Below are 27,769 nucleotides of genomic sequence, written 5' to 3'. Positions count from 1 at the left end.
TATGTTGTATTCAGTAACATATGCATTTTCATACACATTGAATCCTAGTATACGCATTGTTGTACACATTACCTGGCTGGAGAACTGCAGGGCAAAAAGTGTGGATTCTGAGCGATGGTTGTGCTCGGTGCTCACTTTGGAGCCTTGGCTCAGTGCCAGAGCACCTGCTTTGCATGCAGAAGGTCCCAGGTTCAATCCCCAGCATCTCCAGGTAGGACTGACAAAGACTCCCTGCCTGACACCCTGGACAGTCGCTGCCAGTCAGTGTAGACAATGCTGAGCTAGATGGACCGATGGGCTGACTCGGTATAAGGCAGCTTCTTATGTTCCTATGTTTTAGACAGTGCAAATTAGCTAGACGTCTTTAGGGACCCTGGGCTCCTACTGGGAGGGAAATTGGGATTTAAACAAAATAAAATAAAATAATGGAACTGAATAGAATGTTTCTGCCATCTCTGGTGGCAGGTCACTAGGTCCAAATGAAGGAGGGGACTTATCTGGTGCCCTTAGCCACTTGCCATAAAATCAGTGTAATTTTATTTATCTGTTAAATGGCGGGTGGTGTGACAAAAGCAAAGAGGAGGCATGAGATGATGGTGTGGCTCTTTATCATTCCACCCACCCACCCCCTGCAAGATATTCCAGATCCATCTTTCTGGATACCATCACACTCAGATGCCCTTATTCCACCCACTCATCCATCCACCTGCTGCCTATGCTTACATTGTGCAGCTTGTAATAGAGGCCGCAGGCATTGCATACGGGTTCTCCGTTCACGTTGCGGCGCCAGAGGGTGGTGGTTGTCGTTTGGCAATTACTGCACTGGGTTCCAGCTCGCTTGCTGACAATCTGCATTGTTGAATAGGATGGTGATTATTATTACATATACACTGACTAGTGGGATCTGCAACAAAACGTTGCAGTGTTCTTTTCAGGAGTCCAACCGCTCTATTCCATACCCGTCCCCAGAGCTTGGAAGTAACTAGTTACAAGTAACAAATTACTTGTAATTCATTACATTTTTGAGTAACGAGTGGGTAATTCCTTTACGTTTTGATTGTAATAGAACTAGGAGTAATTTTACTACTTTTGTGAAGTAATTGTAATGTTTCCAGAATTACTTTTGGGCATTACTTGGGGGGGAGCAGGGGAAGTCTTCTGCTCCTCTGATTTGTGGATGAAAATCATGTGCCTCAAACTGGGCTTCTGTGCAGTGTCGCTCTTTCCTCATGCTCTGTGGGTGGGTAGGAGGCGATGAGGGAGGAGGCAGAGAGTGAGACAGGGTGGAGTGGAGAAAACAATTATTTAAAAAAACGGATAGTGGTGGTGAAGAATGGAGTGGAGGGAAAAAGGAGCCGGAGGTGAAGAACATGGATAAAGGAGGAGAAGGAGGCAGCAGCAGAATGGAGATAAAGAACTGTGGAGGTGAAAGATGACAAAGTGTGTGTGCGTGTGTGTGTGTGTGTGTGTGAGTGAGTGAGAGAGAGAGAGAGAGAGAGAGAGAGTACTGTGTTTGCACTTGGCAAACTGGCCTCCACCACCCTCTCTGGCTACTGTGCTGCATTGCAGTATTTTAACTTTTTTGCATCTCAGGGGAAAATGTGTGCTTGGGTGAGTGTTTCTTAGTTGGTGGCAGGGCAGGGTCTGGGAGGTGGTTAAGTGAGAGAGATTATGCTGGCTGGCTAAGTGGGGGGGTTGCACTTGGTTTGACATGCAGAGATCTGAGTAGTGGCCTCAGCCTCTCTCTCCCCCACCCTTACCTGTGGAGAGACCACCATTGCTATCTTATGAATAAAAATAATTATTCTACTATCTCTGTATGTGTTTGTTTATTTTTACTGTTGTTTTAGGCTACTTAGATGTTCAGCAGCCAAGGCCAGCACCTCGTAGGTGTTTTTTTCTAAGTAACTGAAATCTAATTGTAGTGATTACTTTGGAGGAAAAGTAAAGTAATCAGTTACTTTCAGAGCAATTGTAATTGTAACAGTAATTACTACTTTTTTGGGCCATGTAACTGTAACTGTAATTTATTACGTTTTAGAAGTAATCTTCCAAGCTCTGCTCGTCCCCATCCCAACTGTCCATTCCTCCCCACCATCACCAACAACAGTCAGTCAGAATTCCATGTCCACAGAAAATACTTAATGGGCTGTTTTTTTCAGGGTGGGGGAAGGAGGTTGCTCCCTTAATTTTTCCTCATTTTTTTTGGTACTTTTGCAAGCCTTGGTATCCCCATGCACATAATAATGCCTCTCACTCCTTTGTGGGTGGTGCCACTTTTGGCTGCATAAGGACCAGCGCTTGGGGAATTGATCAGTGTTATATACTATTTTTACAGCCTATTCATTACATATAGGGCTGCAGATGGGAGAATGCAGGTGAACCTAGTGTGGGGGATCCCAAGTTCAGAAGGGTTGTCATGTGACCAGGGATTGCACCCCCTCAAAAAGGACCTGACTTCAAGTAACATATCGGGCCCAGACACGATGACATCCTCCCTAAAACTGCAAAGTGCTTTGTGATTTTCATTTTATTCATCATTCCCCTTCTATACACTATACATTTAAAGCATATAATGCCACTTTAAACAGTCATGACTTCCACCCACACAATCCTGGAACCTGTAGTTTGTTGAGGGTGCTAAGAGTTGTTAGGAGACCCTACAATTCTCAAGAGTTGTTTAACATTCAATCCCTCTTCCCAGCGAACTCTGGGAATTGTAGCTCTGTGAGGGGAACAGGGGGTCTCCTAACACCTCTCAGCACCCATAACAAACTACAGTTCCCAGGATTTTTGAAGGGGGAGGGAAGCCATGACTGTTTAATAATAATAATAATAATAATAATAATAATAAAATTTTATTTTTAGGCTGCCTAAAACAATTATAAAACAATTATAATCCACCAACCTACATCTATACACTGTAAACTAAAATTATCTAGGAGACTTGTATGCCCGCTGAAACAACCAAGTTTTCAATCCTTGGCGGAAACCTACCAGGGAGGGGGCATGGTGAAGGTCGTATGGCAGAGAGTTCCAGAGGGTGGGGGCCACAACTGAGAATGCCCTCTCTCTGGTCCGCACCAGCCTAGCTGTCTTAACTGGTGGGACCGAGAGAAGGTCTTGTGAGGCTGATCTCGTCAGGCGGCATATTTGGTGATGCTGGAGGCGCTCCTTCAGATAAACTGGACCGACATCGTATAGGGCTTTAAAGGTTAACACCAACACCTTGAATTGGGCTCGGTACACAACTGGTAGCCAGTGCAGATCTTCCAGCACTGGGGTGATATGATCCCGGCGGCGGCTGTTTTTAATCAACCGTGCCGCCGCATTCTGTACCAGTTGTAATTTCCGGACCGTCTTCAAGGGTAGCCCCACGTAGAGCACATTACAGTAGTCTAAGCGAGAGGAGACCAGGGCATGCACCACCCGTGGGAGCAGATGGACCGGAAGGTAGGGTCGCAGCCTCTGTATCAGACGTAATTGATACCAAGCTGCCCGGCTCACCGCTGACACCTGAGCCTCCATGGACAGCTGGGAGTCAAGAATGACCCCGAGGCTGCGAACCTGGTCCTTCAGGGGCAATCTAACCCCGTTCAGCGTCAGGTCAATATCTCCTATCCTTCTCTTATCTCCCACAAGCAGTACCTTGGTCTTGTCAGGGTTCAGTTTCAGCCTGTTTCCTCCCATCCATTCACTTACAGACTCCAGGCACTTGGAAATAGTCTCCACAGCCAACTCCGGTGAGAACTTAAATGAGAGATAGAGCTGAGTGTCATCCACATATTGGTGACACTGCAACCCAAATCTCCTGATGATAGCTCCCAGAGGCTTTACATAGATGTTAAACAGCATGGGAGAGAGGATAGAACCCTGTGGCACACCACAATTGAGAGGCCAAGGGTCTGAAACCTCCTCTCCCAATGCCACCCTCTGGTGCCTGTCAGAGAGATAGGAACGGAACCACCGTAAAACAGTGCCCCCAATTCCCATTCCCTCCAGGCGTTCCAGGAGGATACCGTGGTCAACGGTATCAAAAGCCGCTGAGAGATCCAGGAGGACGAGGAAGGAGTGTTCTCCCCTATCCAACGCCCTCCTTAAATCATCCACCAGAGCGACCAAGGCTGTTTCAGTTCCATATCCAGTCCTGAAGCCCGATTGGAATGGATCTAAGTAATCTGTTTCCTCCAAGTGTGTCTGTAGCTGTTTGGCCACCACACGTTCGATCACCTTGCCCAAGAATGGTAAATTGGAGACTGGGCGAAAGTTGTTTAAATCTTGGGGATCCAAGGAGGGTTTTTTCAAGATGGGCTTTATTACCGCCTCCTTGAGGGCGGATGGCAATGCACCCTCTTCCAAGGAAGCATTTACCACTGCCATGATCCCTTCGCTCAGTCTCTCTTTGCAGCCCACAATGAGCCACGTGGGGCAAGGGTCAAACAAACAAGTGGTCGGTCTCACAGTAGAGAGCACCTTGTCCACTTCCTCAGAGGGAAGAGGCTGAAACCGATCCCACCGGACCGGATCACAACTGATCGCCTCTGGCCCGCTTCCTGTGTCCACAGCGTGCGGAATTACGCTCTTCAGGCGATCGATTTTATCAGCAAAATGTTTTGCAAATGCGTCACAGGAGGCTTTAGAGTGCTCCATGGGTTCCTGGGCAGCTGGACCGACCAGGCTTCGGACCACTTGGAACAACCTCCTGGGACAACATTCTGCGGATGCAATAGAGGCAGCAAAGAAGCCCTTCTTTGCTGCCTTTGTTGCCACTTGGTAGGCTGCTATTGCTGCTCTAACCAGTGTCCGATCGTCCTCGGAGCGAGACTTCCGCCACCGGTGTTCTAGCCGTCTCACCTCCTGCCTCAAACCCCGCAACCGTGGGATTTAAAGTGGAATAATACTGCTTTAAATGTATAGTGCAGATGGGGTCTTCTTTGTGATGAATGCCATCAATTATGCAGTTAATAAAGAAAAGCAAAAGCTTTCAAATGCCTCCTTCTGACTGCTTTTGCTGCAGCTCTTTCTCGTAAAATGAAACTCTGGTTAACTCAATGTTCTATACAAACTCTGCCATTAGAAAAGTGTGAATATTCCATTGACAGAGTAATAATTAAAAAAACCTGAAGATAACCAAGTAGGATAAACTGATTATATCAAAAGAAGAAATGGAGTTTATTCTGCTATTTCTGTAACAGATACGTGGAATTTATTCATTGCGTAGTTGGGACCAACACTAATTTTCTTACATTGAATAGAATTGTCTTTCTATAATGCCTTAAAGCTTTTAAAAAACATTACGTTTACTATCCGCATTCCCTCTCCCTGCCCCTGCCACCTCTGTCAGGTTTGTTCTTCATAGCTGCAGTCATCTGCTTTAAGGAACATGGCTCTTTAATAAACAGAATGTCACTTACCATACATTTAAAGCACTCTTATACCACTTTAAGAGTCATGGCTTCCCCCAAAGAATCCTGGCAACTGTAGTTTGCTAAGGGTGCTGGGAACTGTAGCTCTGTGAGGGGTAAACTACAGTTCTCAGGATTCTTTGGTGGAAGCCATGACTCTTAAAGTTGTGTAAGAGTGGTTTTAAATGCATGGGATGGCTGTGACCTAATGGACAGTTGGAAATCTGGAATGGGAAATTTTACGAGAGACAGCAAAGGAAGGAACACAGATTTGATGGGAAGGGGGAAGATTTACCAGGCGCTTCTTTGGCCGGATGAGGGGCCTGTTCTGCCCATTCATCTTGTGATAGAGACCGCAGGCATTACAGAGGTAGTGGCCAGTGCCATCTCTCCGCCACAGTGGAGTGGCTGTGGCTCCGCAGTTCACACACTCTCGAGCCTCTGAGGGAACAGATAGAGACAGGCAGTCAATGGAGAGGTGGCAGAATAGCTCAGAAGGGGAATATGATGAGGCCCTTCGCCTCTAGGAAATGCTGTCAGCATCTCTGATGCAGTGATAGGCTGGAGAAAAGAGAAAGTGCAAGGAAGCAGGCAAGAACTATTATGAGCAATGATTCATCGGAACCTGGAAGTGGAATATTAAAGAAGGACAATTTCTGAAAGTCTAAGAAATGCTGCCAGGGCTCAATTTCCAGTAAGAGTTGGCCTCTGACCTATAAGCAAACCCTAAAATCTAAGAAGTCAGCTTCAGAACCTGTTTTCAGTGTCAGAGACCAGATCTGGAACATGTAAAGTCATAATAAGAGTGCCACTCAGCATGTGCAGAGTACATTACAGAGTATTGTGTCGGACAGAAACATCCCACACATTTGGAATGTAGAGAGGAAGACTTTACAGAGTTCAGATGGTAAAATTAATCAGCAAGATTAAGCTGTGGCACTCTTGCATTTTTAAAAGTTGCCTTTGGATACTGCTACTCTTAAATTCAGTTTGTACATTAACTTTGTCTCGTGATTGCCTCTGGAAAAAGGCTTCATGGTGGTCAGCTGTGATACCATGTCAGTAACATGAAAAAGTGCTGGTCAGCTAGGCCAGAAGTTCCCAAACTGTGGTCTGTGGACTACCAGTAATCTCTGAGCTTCCTGCAGGTGGTCTGCAGTACATCCACATTAGTCATGTTGATTTTTAACTTATTGGTATTGCTTCTTTTGTTTCTTATATTGTATTCTTTGTATTACAATTTGAATTCTATGGAATGCAAATTGTAATACTATAAAATTCAATGTAAGTAATAAAGAACCAATACAAATACAATTAAAAACAAATATGAATGTTTATTCTAACACAGTGCATTACAATTACACAACAGATAGAAAAACCATTCAGTGGTCACCAAGACCATCAGCAATTTCCATGTGGTCCATGGGGGGAAAAGTGTGGGAACCACTGAACTTGGCTGCCCAGATCATATAGGTGCTTCCAGCATAAGTACCACGCTTTCCATAGAGACTACTGAAATGGGAAATATCATCTGGGTGATCCACACGATTGGCACGTTTACTTTTTTTTCAACAAGCATTAAAATAGTAACATAATAGCACTTAAATGAAAAAGCATTTTAGTGCTAATTTTAAAATTAATTTGAAAAAAACCACACTGCCCTTCCGGTCAGCACCATTTTATCAATGTGAGTGTGTGTGTGATTTATCTTGTAATTATACAATGGTGCCTAAATAAAATAAGTATGGCAGTGCAACTCTTTTAAATGATCAAAAATTGTTTAAAAACTGTTCTTAAAAAATAGCACGCTCAAATGAATTAGGAACGTAGGAAGCTGTATTGTATCGAGTTAAACTATTAGTCTGTCAGACCCAGTATTGTCTATGCCATTGTTGCTTTCCAGATGTTGTTGGACTACAACTTCCATCAGTCCCAGCAAGGTCCAGCCAAAATGGCCAGTGGCCAGTAATGATGGAAGTTGTACTCCAACAATATATGGAAGGCAACACATTGGGTACTGTTGGTGCGCTTTGGCTGATAGCAACTCTCCAGTGTTTTCAGATATGATTACTTCCTAGACTTACCTGGAGATGCTAGAGATTGAACCTGGGATCTTTTGTATGCAAATGAGGTGCTCTTCCATTGAACTACGGCCCTCTCCTTAAGAGGAATCGTCCTTTCGCAACCACATAGCTATGCAACGCCCAGTAGTATGGACTAGAAATGGGAAGGCTCAGGAGAAAATGGGAAGGAGGAGGCCATGCCCCCCCCCCATTTTTCTAGGGGGAAAAAAGCAGAAATTTTCAGAAAAAAAGTCTCCCCCCCCCATTTTTCCAATTTTTTTCTGGGCCTTCACATCTCTAGTGTGGACAGAACGTAGCAGGATGTGCACACGCAAAAAGCACCAGTGTGGAAAATCCACTGCAGTTGCTCGTGTTTCATATAACATGCAGCGGAACAGCAAGGATTGGGTAGCGCTAGGAGTTGCCAGTGTGACTTCACCCCCTCAAAAGGAGACCAAAACCATAAAGCCGCAAGTCAACATCCTGAGATCTGGCCAATCCAGTACCGGGCACAAAAACGGCTTCTTAAGTCTCCATCCTTCCCTTTGCCATGGATTAAGCACAGTCAGCCACGGAATCTGATGCTTCTGCTTTGTTCTACTGCAGGGGTTCCCAGAGTGTGGTCTGTGGGCCACCAGTGGCCCTCAAGCTTCATTCAGATGGTCCAGGGCATGCCCACATGAAATGTTTTCTTAGGCTGCAATTCAATACACACTTACCCAGGAGTAAGTCCCATTGAACCCAATGGAGCTGACTTCTGAGTAGACACATATTGGATTGCAGCCTTAATTTCTAACTGTATTTTTATTGCTTCTTTTATTTCTTATATTGCATTACAATGTGAACCCTTTACAATTTATTTCTGTATAATAAAAAAGCAATAAAAATACAATTTAAATTCATACAGCATCTAACACAGCACATTACAATTGCTGCAACAGGCAGAAAATTCATTTAAGTGGTCCACCAAGACCCTCGGCAACTTTTAAGTGGTCTGTGGGGAAAAAGGTTTGGGAGCCACTGCTCTGCTGCATGGGTAGTGAAAGCAAGCCTTCACCAGAGTCTCAGGTGACCAAGGCTGCATCCATCCCATACATTTAAAGCACTCTTGTACCACTTTAACAGCCGTGTCTTTCCCCAAAGAATCCTGGAAATGGTAGCTTTTCAAGGGTGCTGGTAACTGTAGCTCTGTGAGGGATCTTCTAATAGGTCTTGGCACTCTTAATGTACTACAGTTCCCAGGATTTTCTGGGGGAAGCCATGATGGTTGAAGTGGTATAAGAATGATTTAAATGTATGGGGTGGATGTAACCTTAGGTTATCTTTCAGCAGCTCGTGACGTGGTTAATGTTGCACTCAAGATTCAAGTCAAGGCCCTGATTTGTACCTGTAGCACAATAAGATGGTAGAATGGACTGTACCACATCAGGCTACAGGTTGGGGTGTGTGTCACATTTTGGTATGCTTCTAGGCATTAAAAAGCACAGACACAATTCTCTGCCAACAGAAAACCAGCACAGCAAGCAAAAGACTCCATGATTTCTCCTTAAGTTTTCCTCAGCAAGGATTTTTTTTTTAATGCAGAGAAGCATTTGAAGGAGGTCTGGGGTGGTGCAGTCCATTGTGTCCTCTCAGTCATAGAATCATGGAAGAATAGAATTGGAAGGGGCCTATAAGGCCATCGAGTCCAACCCCACTTTGTTCTGTGGCCTGTGTGATACCCATCAGAAATTCTCACCAGCAGGAGAGAGTTGTGCTGCCCCCCGTATTTTGGGGGAATACCCAGCTGTCAGGGGGCTCCCAGCCGGCTGGAAGTATCCATACTCCTGCCCCATAGCATAAGCAGTATGGGCTGCACCAGTTGAAGTTCCCAATGGCAGCAGTTCGGCATGCGTGGGGCTCATCCGCTCTGTCTTCAACATCTCCAGGTATCTGGGACTCCCCTTGTCGTCGGGGGTGAGGTCCTTGGGTGAGGAAGGGGCTTGGAGAGTCTGATACGAGGACGTTGCTGAGGTGTAGATCGGAAGCCCAGCGTGGGGCTTTCCAGAGGTGCTAGAGGCCCAAGCTGCTGTGCTGTAGGGGTGTCCATCCACCCATTGCAAACCATTGAGAATGGGATACAATTGCCGCACTGTTGGGGTGGGGGAAATAAAAGAAAATGTTACATTGTGTGTGGTGATGGTGGGATCATAGTGTGTAAAGATGTAGATGGAAGTGAGCCTACACGAGCATTTGGCTGGCAGGCGTAAGAACAGCCCTGCTGCATCAGACCGAGGGCCTGTCAAATTCAGTATCCTGTTACCAGCACCAGCCAGTAAGATGCTTCTAAGAAGCCCACAGGCAGGGCACAGAGACAAATTACCTCTCCTTCCACCCCCACCCCCCACCCAGGTACTCAGAAGTATATTTGCCTCTTGTCCTGTTGTGGTCCTGTGGGGGAATCTGGGGCCATGAGGTTGGTTGTTGCAGCACCATGGAGAACTCCTAGTGAAAAACCTGCTCTCACAAGGGCTGGAACTGAGGCCTTTTTGAGCCCCTACCTGCAGTCCAGTCCATCTCTCTTATGTCCTGCCCTCTCATGAACTAGAACCTAAAGGGCCATCACTCTGTTCTGAAGGCAGATGCTTCTCCTATATTCCATGGCCTCCTGCCTGGTGTCCGCTCTACATTGTGGGAGGCTCTTGGTTCCCGAGTCAAGAGGAAGGCAGCTATGAAGGAGCTGGCTCTGGTTCTACAGGCCCTGGTTCAGTGGGCTCCTGCCAGCCAGCCAGCCTTGTGTTCAGTGGTTCCCTCATCACCAACATCAGCCTCAAAGTGGGGAACCTGGTCGGGCTCCACAGTTGGTGACACTGTCGCCTCTGACTCAGTGTTCTTGTCACTGCTGGACTAATAGCCAGTGACAGATCAATCATCCCTGTTTTTGTCTAGGTCTTTTTAAAAAAGGCATCTAAGCAGTGGCATCACATACTGTGAGAGGAAATTTAATGATGCATTGTAGGACTATTAACCCTATCCCTGGCCTGCTGCCCTGGAGCCACCACGTCTCCTGAATTATTGTGCATGCACAGCAGAGAAAGTGGTGGAGGCAATGACAAGAGGAGAGGAAGCAAACGCAGAGGGCTGCTCAGAGACACTCAGCTGCTGTGGCTAATTATTGAGGAAGAGTATAGCCAGTGCCACATTGGAATCTATAGGGAATGGCACCATTATATTGAAGCGGATGCTCTAGAACAGGGGCAGGCAGAAAATAGACTGAGATCTACTGGGAGATCTCTTCCTGTTTTGCAATTGATTTCCGACCCAATTGTTTAACAATGGCAACCACAACATCTGCTTTGTTTCCATAGTGCTAAGTGTCTCAAGGCTGTTTTATGCAATCAGTGGAGGCATTAAGTGCATGTTTTCCTACTATAATTTGTGGTCTGTAATCCGCAAGACTTGGACTGTTGATTGCAGGCCACAATTTAAAGTAGGGCTCCTTCCTAGAAGAAGGGTGGGACATAAATGTAATAAATAAAGACTTTTACCAAAGTTGCAGTGATATTGCATTTTCCTGGATAAACCCCCATTGCTATTGTGATTGCTATGTGAGATGTTGCTGCACGACTGTCAATAACAGATATAATTTATTAGTGCACCTGACCAAACGTAGCCATGGGGGGTGACAGTCTATGTATTTTCAACTGTCTTTTAAAAGAAGAAACGGCAGCCAGCCTTGCCAGCCCTTGTACTTAAGGACAAACCCCGGAAGTGTGTAGAGAAGTATTTTACCAATTGCGCACTAAGAAATAGATTCACTCCAGATTTTCAGTGTGTTGACCAATGAGCACAAAGGCACTGGGATTTTATAAAAATCTGGCACTTTGTAAATATTTTATTAAAATGTAATGTTATAGTTATTGAATAATTTAGATAACCTTAATAAAAAAACATATTAGACAACTTGAGCCTGATCTAGTTGGAATCTTAAGTAATTGCTAGGTACACACCGTTGTCCCAGGAGTGCACTGCTTAGCTCACAAGAGGATTACCAACTGGGGGGGGGACACAGGAAATTCCCATATGTGGAGCAGCACGTGTAAAAGGGGATGGGAAGCGACAAAGAGAAACTGGATCAAACACTAACTATTGAGGGCAGGGATGAAGAACAGGTGGCCCCTGAGCTGGTTGCAGTCCCTGGAGCTTCCCCACTGGAGCCGCAACATCCCTCTTCACCCCTCTCCGGCAGCAATTAGGCTGGAAAAAAACCTTTTACCGAAGTTTTTCAAGCCTAACTGCGGTGGAGGAGGGGGTTGCAGGCGGGGAGGTTAGGGCTAGATATTTTAATGTTACTGTTTCATGCTGCCCGTCCTGGATACTTTTAGGCCCCCTGGCTCGTTATGACTAGCAAGTGATGGAAAAAAGAAAAAACCCACACCAATTATCAATGTTTCAATTTGCATTTGAAAATCACCATTCAAATTCTTAACATGCTCAAAGACAGGGCCGTAGCTCAGTGGTAGAGCATCTGCTTTGATGCTTTTTAATCCCAGGCATGTCCAGAGAAGGCCGGGGGAGACCCCTGTCTGAAAATCTGGGAGAGCAGCTGCCAGGCAGTAGAGGGAATACTGAGCAAGACAGGCCAATGTTTTGACTCAGCACAAGGCAATTTCCTATGTTCCCAAGGCGCATAAAAAGTCTTACACAGAATCTAAGATTTGGAATCTGTAAGGAATATCCGAAAAGCCCTCAAAGCTAATATTCAAAGTTGCCATGTGTGAGTTTTTAAAAATGACGAGGTATTTTCACTTATTTATTTATTTATTAAAAACTCGAGCTGCATTTCAGCCTTTGGTGAACCTGAGTATTTCCCTGCTCAAAATCGGGTAAGGAGGTGTGAACATCTTTCCAATCAAATGTCTTTCCTCCCTCACCCAACCAATTCTAAATCCGTGGCCTGGTCTACATAGGCAGTAGAATGACGTGGGAATGAGATGGGAGATTGGACTGCACCACTTTAAATTGCAGATTGTGGATATTTTGAATGCTCCCTTACTTAAAAAGAAAACCCAGGAAGCAGAGAGAGTACTCGGGAACAGACTGACGTGCTGGTTTGTTGGTTGGTGTGTTTGTTTAATTTGTAGGGATATTGTTTTTTAAACGCACATTGAAATTCTGTTTTACAAAACCTAAGTACTTTGGGCCTGATTCAGTGCCCGCTGCATCCTTCCCTCCTACACTCAGAGGTCAGTGTGAGTGTGTTGAAGTTTCTGGCTGCTGACCTCTCCTCTCCCTGTTGGCAGCCCTCCATCGGTGCTTGGATATGTGTGTAAGGTATGAATGAAGTGGGCCAGGTTAGTTGCCAGATGCACACATACATAAAAAAATGGCTTCCCTTAGTAGCAGCTTGAAGTGCCACCTCATTCTCCTGCATGTGTCAAGCAGATCCTTCCTCCTTTCTGAGGAGCATAGAAACATAGAAAGCTGCCTTAGTATAAGTCTTTTACCTAGCATGAGTTAGATCACTGATCGATCTGGCATAGTATCATCTACACTGACTAGCAGTGGCTCTCCAGGGTTTGAGGCAGGGTTCTTTCCAGGGGATTGAACTTGGGACATTCCGCATTCAAAGCAGACCCTCTCTACCACTGAGCTACGGCCCTTCCCCAAAAAGAGAGAGATGCCAATGAGTCATCGGCCCAATTCTTACATCAGTTACAGCTAATGCTTTATCATGAACATGGAGATGGTTCCTACTTCCCTCATGCTGTAGTGCAAGTGGAAGAAACAAACCACCAGAGCTTGGAAAAGTTACTTTTTTTGAACTACAATTCCCATCAGCCCAATCCAGTGGCCATGCTGGCTGGGGCTGGTGGGAGTTGTAGTTCAAAAAAGTAACTTTTCCAAGCTCTGCAAACCACTATTCCTGGCTTAGCATTATGCCCAAACCAGGAATCATGCTTTTTTTCCCACTCAAACCACAGATGGTAAGCCAAAAACAAACCTTAGTTTCACGCTGCAGTTTCTCTGGAGCAAAACAAACCACAACGTCTGGTTTGGGTGTAATGCTAAGCCACAGATTGTGATTTGTTTCTCTCACCCACACTAAGACAGAAATACGAGCCATCTGTGTGTTCACTGTAAACTTTTAACTGTAGTTTACTGTGATGTGTGAACCCAAGCATTGCATTTTGCTCAATTCTGCATACCAATAGCAGACTCATTATTTGACTGCTGATCCTTATGCAGCCAAACCTACAATGTCTATGCACAAGAGCAGCAGTGGGGAACCTTCAGCCCCTGGGTCTTATTAGGCCCACCAAGCCTCTCCATTTGGCCCATGGCTATCTGTCCATTACCTGATGTCATAAGACATTTGGCATGGAACAGGTAAAGCCTGTCCAAATACCAAATTCAAAAGGAAGAATCAGGAGCGCACAAAGTGCACTCCTAACTCATCCTTTGCAGCAGCAGCAACAGCAGCTTGAATTCAAACTCGGGGGGAATCTGCAGCAGTGGCTTGAACTCTTTTTGTAATTCAAGCCATGGCTTCAAAGTAAGAAAGGAAGAATTGGGAGCCTATTCTTTTTCAGCTGCAGGTTTAAAATTGAATCACATGATGTCATATGATGTCATGTGATGGACAGGTGGGTGGCCCCACCCACCTTTCAAAGTGACCCACAGAAGGTAGACCTGTTCACCCCCTAATGGGATCCACTTCCATACCTCTGCACAAGAGGGCATTATCTGGAACCCCTTCCCCAAACAATCCAGTGAGGACTGTGAATGCTCAGTGGCCATAGAACACTGAGGCTGCAATCCCAATCATGTCTGTTCAGAAGTACATCCTACTGAATTCAGTGTGGCTTTCTCCCAGACAAGTGGGGATAGGATTACAGCCTGATTGTCTTTTTTTGGGGGGGGGGAATAGAAAATTGGTGGTGGGAAAGTGATGTAGTAACTTGGAAAAGAGCATGGTTGGCTGACTGGAACCCTGAACTGGAGTATCCCACACTATAACAATTGGCTGCAATATACTTGAAAGGTGCAAGGTGCAAGGTGAAAACAGCAATACCAATGTAAGCCAATCAGCCAGAAATTCTGAGGCAAGGTACACTAGCCTAGTCACTATCACAAGAATCTAGAACATGATGGCCACAAATGAAGGCTATTACATTTAGAGCTTAATTTAAGCCAGGGTTTACAAAGTTTAGTCCCTGAACCAGTTTTCAGTGCCAGGGCTTAGACCTGTAACATGTTAAGTAACAGTAAAAGTGCCTCTGAGAATGCTCAGTGCTTTTGGCAAGTACTACCAGTGCATCCACCCATGTATGATTAAAAAGGACATCCAGGACAAAGGGTTTAGGGTTGTAGTCAGTGAAATCCTACTCAGAGTAGACCCATTGGAATTAATGAACATAAGTTAGTTGTGTCTATTGACTTCAGTGGTTCTGCTCTGAGTAGGACTAGCATTGAATACCACTCAGAGCTTCCAGAGCTGCTTAATAATAATAATAATAATAATAATAATAAAAGAAGGAGGAGCTATGGCTAAGCTGTGGCCTCAGTGTGGTCAAGGCGCAAGCATTGTATACCTACCTGGAGAGTGTCTGTAGGATTCAGGCATACGAGAGAAATACATGGGCACGGCCCCAGAATCAACATCCTCTGAACCAGGAAAGAAGAGGTCTGAGTCATCATTAGGTTGTAAATGGGAAGGTTCCAAATATTGGGAGGCAGGATCCTGACCCCCCACAGTGGAGTAATCCATTGCCCACTCTTATTTAGAGTTCTCCACAGATGATAAAACCTACAAGGATGAAAAAAGGGTGTGTCACACGAGCAAGGAGCTAAGTCCAGCTTCCTGGGTCTGGGAATTGAATGAGATCTAATACACTCCTGGGGCCTGGTGGTTAGAGAGGGTGATCGGAATCAGCACTTGTGAATTTTATTCACCCAGGAATAAACCTGGTGATTTAACAGGAATTTTGCCTTTAGTTCCAAAGCACTCTACAGCAAGGGTAGCCAACGAGGTGCCCTCCAGGTCTCTTTCCTCCCTCCCCCAGCTGTTCCTCAGCTCTGTTGTGCTCCTGCCATTGCCATCCAGAAGAGTCTCATACATGCCTCCCATACCACTTCCCCTCAGGGCCTGGGTCCACAAGTTATTTGTTACCCATATTTATATCACTAACATACAGAAAGATATGTAATTTGTGGGATCCAACTTTTAACCTTTAAATATTCTCATTCCTATTTCTAATTTTCAAAGTTTTATTATTTACAGTTGATCCTACACACACACACACACACACACATGCACATGGATGGATTTGTTTTGAACTAATACAAGCTACCTGGGCTGTAGTCCTTTACACACATGGGGGAGTAAGCCCCATTGAACTTACTTCTCACCCAGTCTACTGATTCCAGTACTGAACAATTGTATTTATTAAATTTATATCTCACCCTTCCTCCCAAAGGAGCCCACTGAGGCAATGGCATCCACATTCTTTTCAAGTCTATATTGATTGCCCTTTCCTTCCCATAACAGTTTATAGCTGGTAATTTTATTCATGACCATGATTTTCCAGACTTTTCACTTCCATTGGTCAAATCTCAGTGTGCAAGCTGTTCTCCAAGCTTTTCTAGCAAGCTCTGCGCTACTTTTAGCACACGTGCAACCATAATTATCTAACCTCTTCCTATCTGACCTTTAATATTCTCTTTATTCTTTATGGCTACTTCAAATGAATTTCTCAGTGACAACCTCCCACTCTACTCTATCAAAAGCCTTTCTTGCATCTGGAAAAAAATTGCCTTGCCAAAAAAGCCCTTCTTGTCTCCCACCATGTTATTGAATAATATTTATTACTCACAGGATGTCTTCATCTACTCTGATCTTTATATATGTATTCAGTGATGTATTTATTTATTTATTTAAAATATTTCTATCCCGCCCTTCTACCCTACAATAGGGCACTCAGGGCAGCTACAATAAAATTGCACACATTTAATAATAAAATACACAATAAAAACACAAAACATTACAGTAAATTAAAATGCATAAAATACTATTAAAATACATAAAATGCATTATGCATACACATACAAACATACATACATGTATATATGTGCACACACATAAGAAAGTGAGAATAAAATAACTTAAAAGATAAAAATAAAAGATAAAAAACTTAAAACAGTGTCAGGCTGACCCATCAGTCCCAACCAAACGCTCTCCAGAACAAAATCGTTTTTACAAGTTTCCGGAAGACCATCAGGGAGGGAAACTATATGCAGGAACTGAGGTCAATACTATGTATGTTCCTCGTCTTGTTTTTGCGATTTATCTTGGCACTGGATGTGGAAACCAATCCTTGAACTGCCTGTTCCTGTCTTGGATATCTAGCTCTGTCACCAGCAACCAGTATACCCAATATCAGTTTGCAGTGTTTGCATTTTGGCCTTTGGGGGATAATCTGAACATCCCATTTCAAAGTCAGTAGCACAATATCCAGTCAACACATAACGGATGAGAAAGTAGAAGTGCTGCAGATGGGATTATCAATGCTGCTATGCCCACCCATACCTCTTTTAAGAGGTTGGATGCATGTTACAAGAGCAGGAATGCTCAACCTGCAGAGGTGGCTTACATAAAAAGCTGAAACTAGAGCTGAGCCAAAAATTTTCAGAATGCATTTTTTCTGATAAAATTTCATCCCTCTAGAAAAAAATGCCACTCTGCCAAAATTTTATCTGAATATCTCCACCATTATTTATATGTGTCTGTAGCAGCCACCATTTCCCATCTCCCGCAATGCCCGAGAGCACTGCTAAGTCCAGGGCACCGTGGAGGATCCAAAATCCTGGCCAGGTTGCTAATACAGGTGCTCTTACTGCCACATACAGAGGAAACAACCACAAAATCCTTAGGGGAGAAAACTACTGCCACTGCTAATCATGAGCCCAGCCCCTGAGAAACAGTTGGAGAATTCCTCTTTCTCCTGGAGAACTTTGGTGAAACGGTTCCTCCAATTTCTCTGCATACAGATAGGATGGGCACTTTTGAGAGGCCATTTGCACACAATTGTAGCTGAAACAAACTGATGTCAAGGCAAGCAACCCCACAAGTAGGGTGGCCAGTGATAATAGAATACATCTCACCATAGTGGGGAAGATACCAGGGTGACTTTGGCGCCTGCTTAGTCTGCTAACCAGGTGGTGCTCCTAAATATTGATGGCAACTTCAAGGCCTCTGCAACTCTCCCTTTTTACGGTTCCTTATCCTGAAACCAAACTTGGACTGGACAGCCCTCAAACAGGGGGCTGTTCTTTGTAAAGTAGGACACATGCCGTCTCCTTACATACAAGGGATTGTATCCAGCTAAATTATCCTCAGGGCAGACCCAGTGACATAAATGGACCAAAGTTAATGTCCATTATTTTCAATGAGTCTACTCTGAGTAGGACTAACATTAGCTACAACCCAAGTATTTCTAACTAGCTCTAGATTTTAGTATCCAGAATCATGTCTGTAAATGTGTGTCTCTGTGTGTGCAGTTCTCCACCCTAATTCCAGCAGCCTAATTCCACCTTGGAATTGAGAAATCAAAGGCAGTATTATTCAGTATCCAAAATGGGGAAAGAACAGAAATTGGGATGGTTTCAAAGTGCAAAAAGAAAAGGGGTTAAGCCAGACTCAATTATATCCACCAGAAAAGAAGTGAGATGGCATCCTACACCACTATGGGCTTCAATCAGATACTTGCTATAGTACCAAATAGCTGATTAGCATTATTCTGCACATCTGACCAGACACACAACCTGTCGATACAGTGTAAAAACAGGACCACACTGGCACCATTCTAATTCCTCCCATTAAAACACTGTGGCAAGGTACATTGATGCACAGCAACAGATTCCCATGGGACAAAGAAACACAAAACACAAAGGAACCCCTTTACTAGCGACAGAGTGAACTCGTCAATCTAAGATTAACCCTCCTTCCGCTATCTCTTTTCTCTGATCTGTCTTTCTTTCTCAGAAGTGACATACTCACTTTCCTCTCCGATATCAGCTTCCAGATCTGATCAGAGCTTGGAAAAGTTACTTTTTTGAACTACAACTCCCATCAGCCCAATCCAGTGGCCACGATGGCTGGGGCTGATGGGAGTTGTAGTTCAAAAAAGTAACTTTTCCAAGCTCTGGATCTGATTATGCCTCAGAAAAAAATGGGGCCTTCGGCACCAAAGTTCTGTATGGCAGTTTTACATTTGTGTGTCTGTGTGTGACTTAAGTTTGTTACAGTGTGTATCCCACTTAATATATTGAGTATATTGAGCCAGCATGTCAGGCTAAGATTGGGGAGTGTCAGACCAGGAGGACTGGGGAGACACGGATTCAAATCCCCACTTAACCATGAAACTCTCTCTCAGCCTACTGTACCTCCCAGAGTTGTTGTGAGACTAAGACAGTGGCTGATGAGAGGGAGGGGGGAAGCAGCCATATGTGTTACCTGTTATTCCTTGCAGAAAATACAGGTACTTGCATTGTGCTTATGAATTTTTTTCTTTTTAAAAAACTTTTAAAATACAGAATTACACATTAATTACAGCCTCCAAGCACGAGTGCTGCTTGACATAAAAAGAAAAATTATGTAACCAGAACAAACCTGAAACTCCCCCCTCCCATTTGCTGCAGAATATTGAATTTAAAGCCCAGATATAATAGAGACCAGAAAATTCTTAAGATAAAGTTAAAAACAAAAAACAAATATAGGACACATACATATATCAATATGAGTTTTTAAAGCACCTATCATTGTCTATCAACTTAGAAATACTGAAACAAAAAAGACAAAGTTAACTCACATACAATGTTAGGCATTCCAGATTCAAGTGTAATGTGGTGGAAGCCTTCTACCATCTTCTTTTTGATTTACATAGACTATAAATGGATACCAAGTTTCATAGAAATTGTCTTTCTTGGTGATACCTTGGGATGCTCTCAATTTGATCATTAATTTTTCCATGAATGCAAGATACCATGTTTTCCTATGCCAATAATCTACTGTAGCTCCTTGTAATGTTTCCCAATGCATAGCTATAGTAATTCTGGCGGCCATCAGTAAATGGCCTAATAGAGTTTTGTAGATTATACCTTTGTTTACTCCTTCAAATAGATTCAGCACTGCCAATTGTGGTGTTCTGTCTATTTGTTTGGAGATGATTATTTCAATTTCATTAAAGATTAAAGTCCAAAATGTTTGCACTGAGGCACACTCCCACCACCTGTGGTGATAAGTTCCAGCCATTATACATCCTCTCCAACATCTGGAGGAGTGTATCTGATTAATTCAAGATAGATGTATTGGTGTCAAATACCATCTGTGAGCTATTTTTAACATGGTTTCTCTTATTTGGTTGGAAGAGGTTTTCACCAGAGGTTTATTCCAAAACTTTTTCCATTCTTCATCCTCAACTTCTACTCGCCAATCACCTTCCCATACTCTCTTTAATCCAGATAAGTTCTCACCTTCTTTATCTAATAAAAGTTGATAAATTTTTGACACAGTACCCCTATCCCTATCTCTTGCTGCCAATATAATATTTTCAAAGGGGGATAAACTTGTCCTTCCTACTTCTTTAATGTTGGGACGGTGTATAAAGTCTGCTAACTGTCTGTCTCCAGTGTAGCCATTGAAGCTTTTGTCCCTCCAGTGCTGTTGTAAAGGCCTGCTGTGTTATTGGGGAACCATTAACATAAAAATCACAAAGATGATAAAACCCCTTCTCTCTCCACTGCTGCCAAGGTAAGTATCTATTGGTATTATAAAATTCTGGGTGAAAAAAGCATGGTGTCATAGGTGATGTCTTAGATAAAAGATATTTTCCCCATCTTTGCCAGCTTTGTAGTAAAGTATTAGTGAATGGATTTTCTTTTAATTGTTGTAACAAAGTTTTTGAGGGTTTTCTGAAGAGTATTACCCCTAATGGAATACCTTTCACTAAAATATTTTCTAGTTGAACCCATCTTTTTGTTTTATTATCCAATATTATAAAAATAAGATGATATAATTGGTTGGCATCAAAATAGTGTTTTAAGTGTGGAATTCCCCACCCCACCCCCTTTTTGGATTGTTGGTATAATAATGTTTTTTTAATTCTGGGTAATTTTTTATTAAAAATAAATTGTTCGATTTCTTTTTGCCAAATCTTTAATTGTTTTTCCAAGATGTGAACAGGGAGCGCATGAAATAAAAAGGTTAACTTAGGTAAAAATGTCATTTTTATTGCGGAGATCCTTGCTGATAGTGAAAGTTGTAAATGTATTTTTTTTTCTAACCCTGGCTAATTACATCTTAGATAGTAAGGCATTAGATCAGGCACATGAGGAAGGGTTGGAAATGGAAATGGAGTGCCTTCAAGTCGATCCTGACTTATGGTGACCCTATGAATAGGGTTTTCATGATAAGCGGTATTCAGAGGTGGTTTTACCATTGCCTTCCTCTGAGGCTGAGAGGCAGTGACTGGCCCAAGGTCACCCAGTGAGCTTCATGGCTGTGTGGGGATTCGAACCCTGGTCTCCCAGGTCATAGTCCAACACTCTAACCACTACACTACACTGAAGGGTTAAATATTGCTTTTTCTGGAACTACTGTGCCACTCAAAATCTGAACCCTTGTGGCCACATTAATGTTTTCTAAAAAAAAAAAAAATGTTGGGTGATCCAGTCTTCTGTGTCACATCTGTTTAGATCCTAAGCAAGTAGCAATCACCACAAACTTGTGAGAGTGAAGGAGAAGATTTGGGGGTGTTTCTCTCCCAGTGGGGGCTGGTGTCCTGCTTTTAGACTGGTGGTGTGGGAGGCAGGGAGCCAAGAGTAGATGGAGCCAGAGCCAATGGAATTCAGAGCCAACTCATTCTAGTTTTTGCCCTCATCCACCTCCCTGCTGAGGTCTATAATGGCAATTCTACTGAGACTAAGGAAGAGGAAAGTGACAGCCAGTGCCACCCCTTGGACTTGATGCAAGCGAGAAGGCGTGCAGGTGGGTGCTGGCTGACGGCAGACAGAGGCTGATGGGGCAGTGCCCCATGCACCCTAATGGACCAGTCTCCATTGCTCTTAAGGGAGCACCAGCATCTATCTGTACTGCACTCTTTTTCTGAGACTCACTGAAAACAGAGCCAAGCAATCCCAGCTCGTAAAGCCCTTCCACACAGCCTTCCACTACAGTTTGTGACTCTCTGCCTGCCCCGTTCTTTTGGTTTCCCACAGAGAACTTTGCATCCCCATCCTTCTAGGACCCTGTTCCTCCCCTCTGCAAATGGCAGTTGGACCTGGTGCCAGGCCTTATCGGCCCCATCTTTGCAGTATGTTCAGTCATCACAAGGCACCAAAGGAACCCTTTTGAAATCAACCTTGTACAGATGCCAGCTTCCTCTGAATGTGGGACTAATAGCGCTATTGTCCTCTGATTCATTTCCTACCCCTTTCCACCTCTGGGGCCTTTAAAGGACCTCCTTGATTCTGTTCTGTGGGAGGGGATTGGGCTGTGTTATTGGCTGGACTAGATTTCAGGCATGAATTTTATATGTGTTTGTTGTGTTTTAAAAGTGCTGTCCCTACATGGGACCCCCATGGGTGCACAAGGTGGCTTATGAATAATTTTTAACAGAGCAACAAAATCACAGCAAGTAAGTACAATAAAAATAATCTTCAAACAGCTTTCTGATCAACAGTAGAGAGGCAGCCAGGGATGTTTTTAAGGGCTGGGGGGGGGAATCCTGGATCTTCAGCAGTGGGTCCCAGATCTCCTTCCCCTTCTGCATCCCTTGTCTTTAAAAGCTTTTTAAACTTTGCTTACAGTGTGCCTTTTCCTCTGAAAGTCAGCCTAAATTTGCATATATTTATAGTGAAAGCAAAGTTGTGTTTTCATGGGTCTGTACTAGGGTTGCCAGGCTCAGGGCCTGAGACTGATCCTGTATCTTTAGGAGAAGAGAAAGTCAGCCAAGTGCAGGTGTTCTTGCAACACTGTAATGGGAAAAACTACAAGGTGGAATTCTCCCTTCCCCCTGCACAACTTTTAAAGATACAGAAGACCTGTCCACCTTGTGGTTTTTCCCATTACAATGTTGCAAGAACACCTGCACTTGGCTGACTTTCTCTTCTCCTAAAGATACAGGATCAGGATCAGGCCCTGAGCCTGGCAACCCTAGTCTGTACCCTCAGTTTTTTAAAGACCTAGCAATGCCCCCTGGAGGAAGCCTAGATACCTGAGGATTTCTGGGGGAATCAGACGCTTGGAACAGAACACCAGAGGTGGCCACCTTCTTTCAACATTGGTTGTCAGCTTGCAGAAGCATTTTTCTGGCCGCTGCTAGGCAGAATGGACAAAAAATCCACTGTAAGCAGTTCCATCTATGTGTTTTAATCCAGGGCTGAGGAAGCCTGTGGCATGTTGTTGGACTACAACTCCCATCAGCCCCAGCCACCGTGGCCAATGATCAGAGTTGATGGAAGTTGTAGTCCAGGTTCCCCACCCCCATTTTAAGCCTACCCAAAATAAAAAAAACAAATAAACATGGTGAGCAGATGGTGAACAAGTACACCTACTGACAACAGTAATCCTGAAACAACATCAATCCAGCTCCTCAACAGCTAAAGCTGCTTCTACCAACAAGAAAGAAACCTTTTAGATCAGGGATGGAGAATCTTTGCCAGCCCGAGGGCCACATGCCAGTGGTGGGCTAGGCAGGCCAGAGGCAAAAGTGGGCAGAGCAACGAAAGTAAATGTTACCTTTGTACAGTAAATTTCTTACACACATTCACACACCCCTTTCTATCCTCCATCCAGACGGGCAGGAGGCATAATCAGAGTTCAAGGAGGCATTCCAGCCAGGGAAAACACTTGGGGTATGAAGCAGGGCCAGTGAGTGATTTAGTGTGGGGAGAGTTTTGAGGGCCAGACAGCGCAGCCTAGAGGGCCACATTTGGTTCCCCTCTCCTGTTTTAGACTCTCCTGCCCAGACAACTTGTACTGTGAAGACCATGAACGGTCACTAATCAGGAGCCTGTTGCCCTTCCCCTCACCAAGTGACAGGCTCTACAAATACGTTTATTGTATCTCTCTTACAAGTCACATTTCCACCCATTGGCACTCTCATCAGGGAACTGTGAATAAAGTATCAATATTAAAAAATACAGACGTAATTAAATTGAATTTTAAAACACTGCAGAGGAAGAACTGTTGTTGAACAGCTGAATAGTAGAGTGCATAGCTTGTATGCGAAAGGTCCCAGATTCAGTCTCTAATAACACCAAGCAGGATGGAGAAAGATTTCTATCTGAAACCCTGGGGAGCTACTGCCCGTCTGTAGACATTACTGAAGTAGATGGAACAAAGATCTGATTTGGCAACAAAAAAACATAAGGGTGTCTTGGGGCCACATGGGCTAGACCATGGGTTCTCAACAAGGGGGGAATTCCCCCCCGGGGGGGAATTTTAGGGTTCCAGGGGGGGAATTGGGACCACTATTCAGCAAAGTGTGATGTCCTGTAGATTATGTACAATCTGTAAAATTGTAGTTTGTTTTTAATTTAATCTGCGACATTCAATAAAGTTTATTGAATGTCACAGATTAAAATCGATTCTTGAACATGCAGCATTATTTTCATTTGCAAAATTAAATTATTATTTAAAGACCAGAAAGTGCTCCATGACATTCTGTTATAATATAAACTAAGAAATTTTTCTCTGACAAGAAACACCACCGTCACTCACGAAACGTCAACACGCTATGAGAGACTATCTTGGGAAGGGGGGAATTATATTCTGAACAATGGTGAAAGGGGGGAATGGAGCAAAGAAGGTTGAGAGCCACTGGGCTAGACAGATACCCTCCTAAGACACATGCACCTCAAAGTCCACACATTTGGCTAGTGTATGAAGTAGCTCTACACATGTACTCATATACATACTTAGAGATCCTCCATATGAGGTGGGGCAGGGCTAGTCTGTGCAGCATCATGGTCACCACCACCCATGTGTTATTTCAACATTTGGTAGGGGAGGTCATTTGAACTCCTCTATTGTCTTGCTCCTTTCTAACCTGGATTCAGGCCTGGTTTGGGGCTGAAGGAGCCTTGTTTGCCCCGGTGGCTGACCTATGTGGAGAGCTAGACAGGGAGAGTGAATTGCTATTGGTTCTGCTGGGTCTCAAAGCAGCTTTTAATACCATCAACCATGATGAGGCCATGAGGAAACATAATTTGAGACAAGGTGTACATTTTGTTCTGGGTGAGTCTGCACTCCCCTTGAAAGATAAAGTTCATAGTCTGAGGATTCCCTTGGATGTAATTATGGTCCTGGCTGGGCAGGTGCTAGCTGTGGCCAGTAATGTCTTTGCCCAGCATTGTTTAATGCACCAGCTGCAATCTTTCTTGGATCTAGCCACTGTCAGACATTACGTGATCACATCCAGATCACTCTACATGGAGCTGCCTCTGCAAAGTGTCTGGAAATGTCAGCTGGTACCAAACACAGCCACCGGAATGACATCTGGAGTTTGTTTCAGAACATATTACTCTAACACTCTTTATTAAGAACATGTTTAATAAGAACTAGTTTTAGCTTTTTGTCTTTTGAAGTTCTTTTTTTGGTATTTTATATTTTTGCTTTTATTGTTTGTAAAGATTGTAAGTAGCCTTGGTGACCCCTTAGGGCAAAGTAAAATACCTAGATCAAGAATGGGGAACCTGTGGCAATCCAGTGGCATTCCAGATGTTGCTGGACTCTAACTCCCAATCAGCTCCAGCCAGCACAGCCAATGGTCAGAGATAATGGTTGTTGTAGTCCAACAACTTCTGGAGGACCACAAGTCTCCCACCCCTGACACAGATAAAGAAAGAAACTTAGAAGTAGGTTATTATTATTGAATTTGGATGATTGTATCTCACCTGAATAAGTGTTTTGGCCATGCATGCAGCCCCATGGCTCCGCCTCTCATGCTGGGAACTAACAAACCAGGAATTCTTCAGTTGCCTATAGTTTCCCATTTCGTCTGAATTGGGAAATTATGGCTAACACACGTCAGAACAAACCAGGATATTAAACCAGTTTCAAACCATCGTTTAATTTCATGGCTTGTTCTGAAGCCATTAACCATAGTTTCCTGGTTCAAATGAAATAGCAAATGATAGTTCATGTGGTGCTCTCCAGATGTTGTTAGACTACAGCTCCCATCCATCCCTGACCATTGGTCATGCTGTCAGAGGCTGATGAGAGTTGGAGTCAAGCAACATCAAAAGAGGCAGTGATCTGACCACTCCTGAAAAAGCCCACCCTGGACCCACTGGTTTGTGACAACTACCGCCTGGTTGCAAATACCCCCCTTTTAAGCAAAGTGATAAAGAGGGTTGTGATACAGCAATTGCAAGTACTCTTGGATGAAACAGATTATCTTGACCCATTCCAATCTGGGTTCAGGCTGGGTTCAGGTTAGAGGACTGAATCAGCCTTGGTCACCCTGATGGATGACCTTTATCAGTAGAAGAACAGGGGGAGTGCAACCATTGGCCATGGTGTCTTTCTGGGCCGACTTGGTGAGATGGGTATTGGAGGCACTGTTTTAGAGTGGTTCCAATCCTAACTCCAGGGTCATTTTCAGAGAATAGCATTGGGTGATTGTCTTTCAGCCCCCTGGCAGTTGTGCTGCGGGGTGCCACAGGGTACCATCTTGTCCCCAATGCTGTTTAACATCTATATGAAGCCCTTGGGAGCAGTCAACCAGAGATTTGTGGTGAGGTGTCAGCGGCATGCAGACGATACCCAGCTCTATTTATCTGTAACATCTGAATTGGGAGAGGCGGTGCAAGCCCTGGACTGGTGCCTCAACTCAGTGATGGGCTGGATAAGGGCCAATAAACTGACTGAAACCTATCAAAATGGAGACAATGTGAGCTGGTGGTTCCCACGTTTGTATAATTGGTCAGTTGCCTGCTTTGGATGGAGTCATTTGGATGGAGTCTGGGGTTGCTCCTGGATCCAACTTTGTCACTAGAGGCCCAGGTGACCTCAGTGGCTGGGAGTGCCTTTTACCAGCTTCAGCTGGTCAGACAGCTGTGGCTGTTTCTGGATCCGGATAGTCTGAGCACTGTTGTCCATGCACTGGTATCCTCCAGGCTGGATTACTGTAATGTGCTCTATTGGGGGCTGCCCTTGGGGTTGGTCCAGAAGCTGCAGCTGGTGCAAAATGTGGCAATGCAACTGCTCACTGGGGCAGGGCATCACCAACATGTCACCGCACTGGTGAAAGAATTGCACTGGCTGCCCATTAGCTCCTGGGCCAAGTTCAAGGTCTTGGTTTTGGTGTACAAAGCCCTATACGGCTGGGGACCAGGATACCTGAAAGATTGTCTTACCACCCAGTTGATCACTACACTCTGCAAGTGAGGGCCTCCTATAGATACCATCTTATCAGGAGGTCTGTTCTGCACAACACAGGAATCGGACCTTTAGTGTAGTGGCACTTACCCTTTGGAATTCCCTCCCCTTAGATATTAGACAGATGCCATCTCTGTTATCTTTTTGGCACCTACTGAAGACCTTCCTCTTCCATCAAGCCTTTTAAATAGAGACCTTATCCCAGTCCACATCTGTGTTGGAATTGCCTTTCAAGATGTTTTTAAACCTTTTTTAAAAAATATGTTTTTAAAGATGTTTTGTCTTAATATATTTTAATGTCTGTTTTTATGATGTTTTAGAGTGTTTTAGTGTTTTGGTTTGCTGCCCTGGACTCCTACTGGGAGGAAAGGCTGGATATCAATCAGTCAATCAGTCAATCAGCCAATCAATTAAATAAAGAGCACCACATTGGCAACATAGTTAATGAAAACACTTCCTGGTCTGTTTGCTTGCTTGTGCAAAGGGAGGAGTGAAGGGGCTGCATGCATGGCCAAAAGACTTATTAATATCTCGGCTTCTTAAGGCAAGATATGATCATCCGAACATGGTCATTATCTCCATATTGTAATTAGAAGGCCTGAAGCAGTGAGAGAATTATATGCCAGCCAGCGAATTCATGACTAAGGCAACTTTTGAATATGAGACTTTCCAGCTCACATTCCTACACTATAGGTACAAACACGTAACTGTAGCCGGACATTACTTTTTTTTATCTTGAAAAGCTGCTTCCAGAAAGGGCAATCAAGGGCGGACACGATGGGGTGTGGAAGGGGATATTTAAAAATCAGATTCTGGAAACCCTGGAGAGGCAAGAACTGCGACGGAACGATTTGGAGCTGGGAAAGAGCTATGCTCTT

At 44.1% G+C, this 27,769-nt stretch overlaps 1 protein-coding gene across 3 annotated transcripts in view; it reads right to left on the bottom strand.

Annotated features, from left to right (window-relative positions):
- The window catches only part of GATA1 (GATA binding protein 1), a 42,936-nt gene that overhangs the window by 8,658 nt on the left and 6,509 nt on the right, over positions 1–27,769 (bottom strand). The window contains exons 2-6 of one of the 3 annotated variants that reach the window (XM_061614056.1): positions 22,723–22,826; positions 15,047–15,257; positions 9,207–9,599; positions 5,701–5,846; positions 724–849 (exon numbers count right to left, since the gene is read on the bottom strand). In XM_061614056.1, coding sequence (XP_061470040.1) covers positions 724–849; positions 5,701–5,846; positions 9,207–9,599; positions 15,047–15,218 — 837 coding nt within the window. In that variant the 5' untranslated portion in view covers positions 15,219–15,257; positions 22,723–22,826. The remainder of the gene's footprint in view (positions 1–723; positions 850–5,700; positions 5,847–9,206; positions 9,600–15,046; positions 15,258–22,722; positions 22,827–27,769) is intronic. The other 2 variants (XM_061614057.1, XM_061614055.1) reach the window with 2 other exon arrangements.

This window comes from Rhineura floridana, chromosome 3 (assembly GCF_030035675.1).
Source record: "Rhineura floridana isolate rRhiFlo1 chromosome 3, rRhiFlo1.hap2, whole genome shotgun sequence".
Classification (NCBI taxonomy): domain Eukaryota; kingdom Metazoa; phylum Chordata; class Lepidosauria; order Squamata; family Rhineuridae; genus Rhineura; species Rhineura floridana.
The sequence above is the reverse complement of the archived record's forward strand: the minus strand, read 5'-3'. Positions and strand labels throughout refer to the sequence as shown.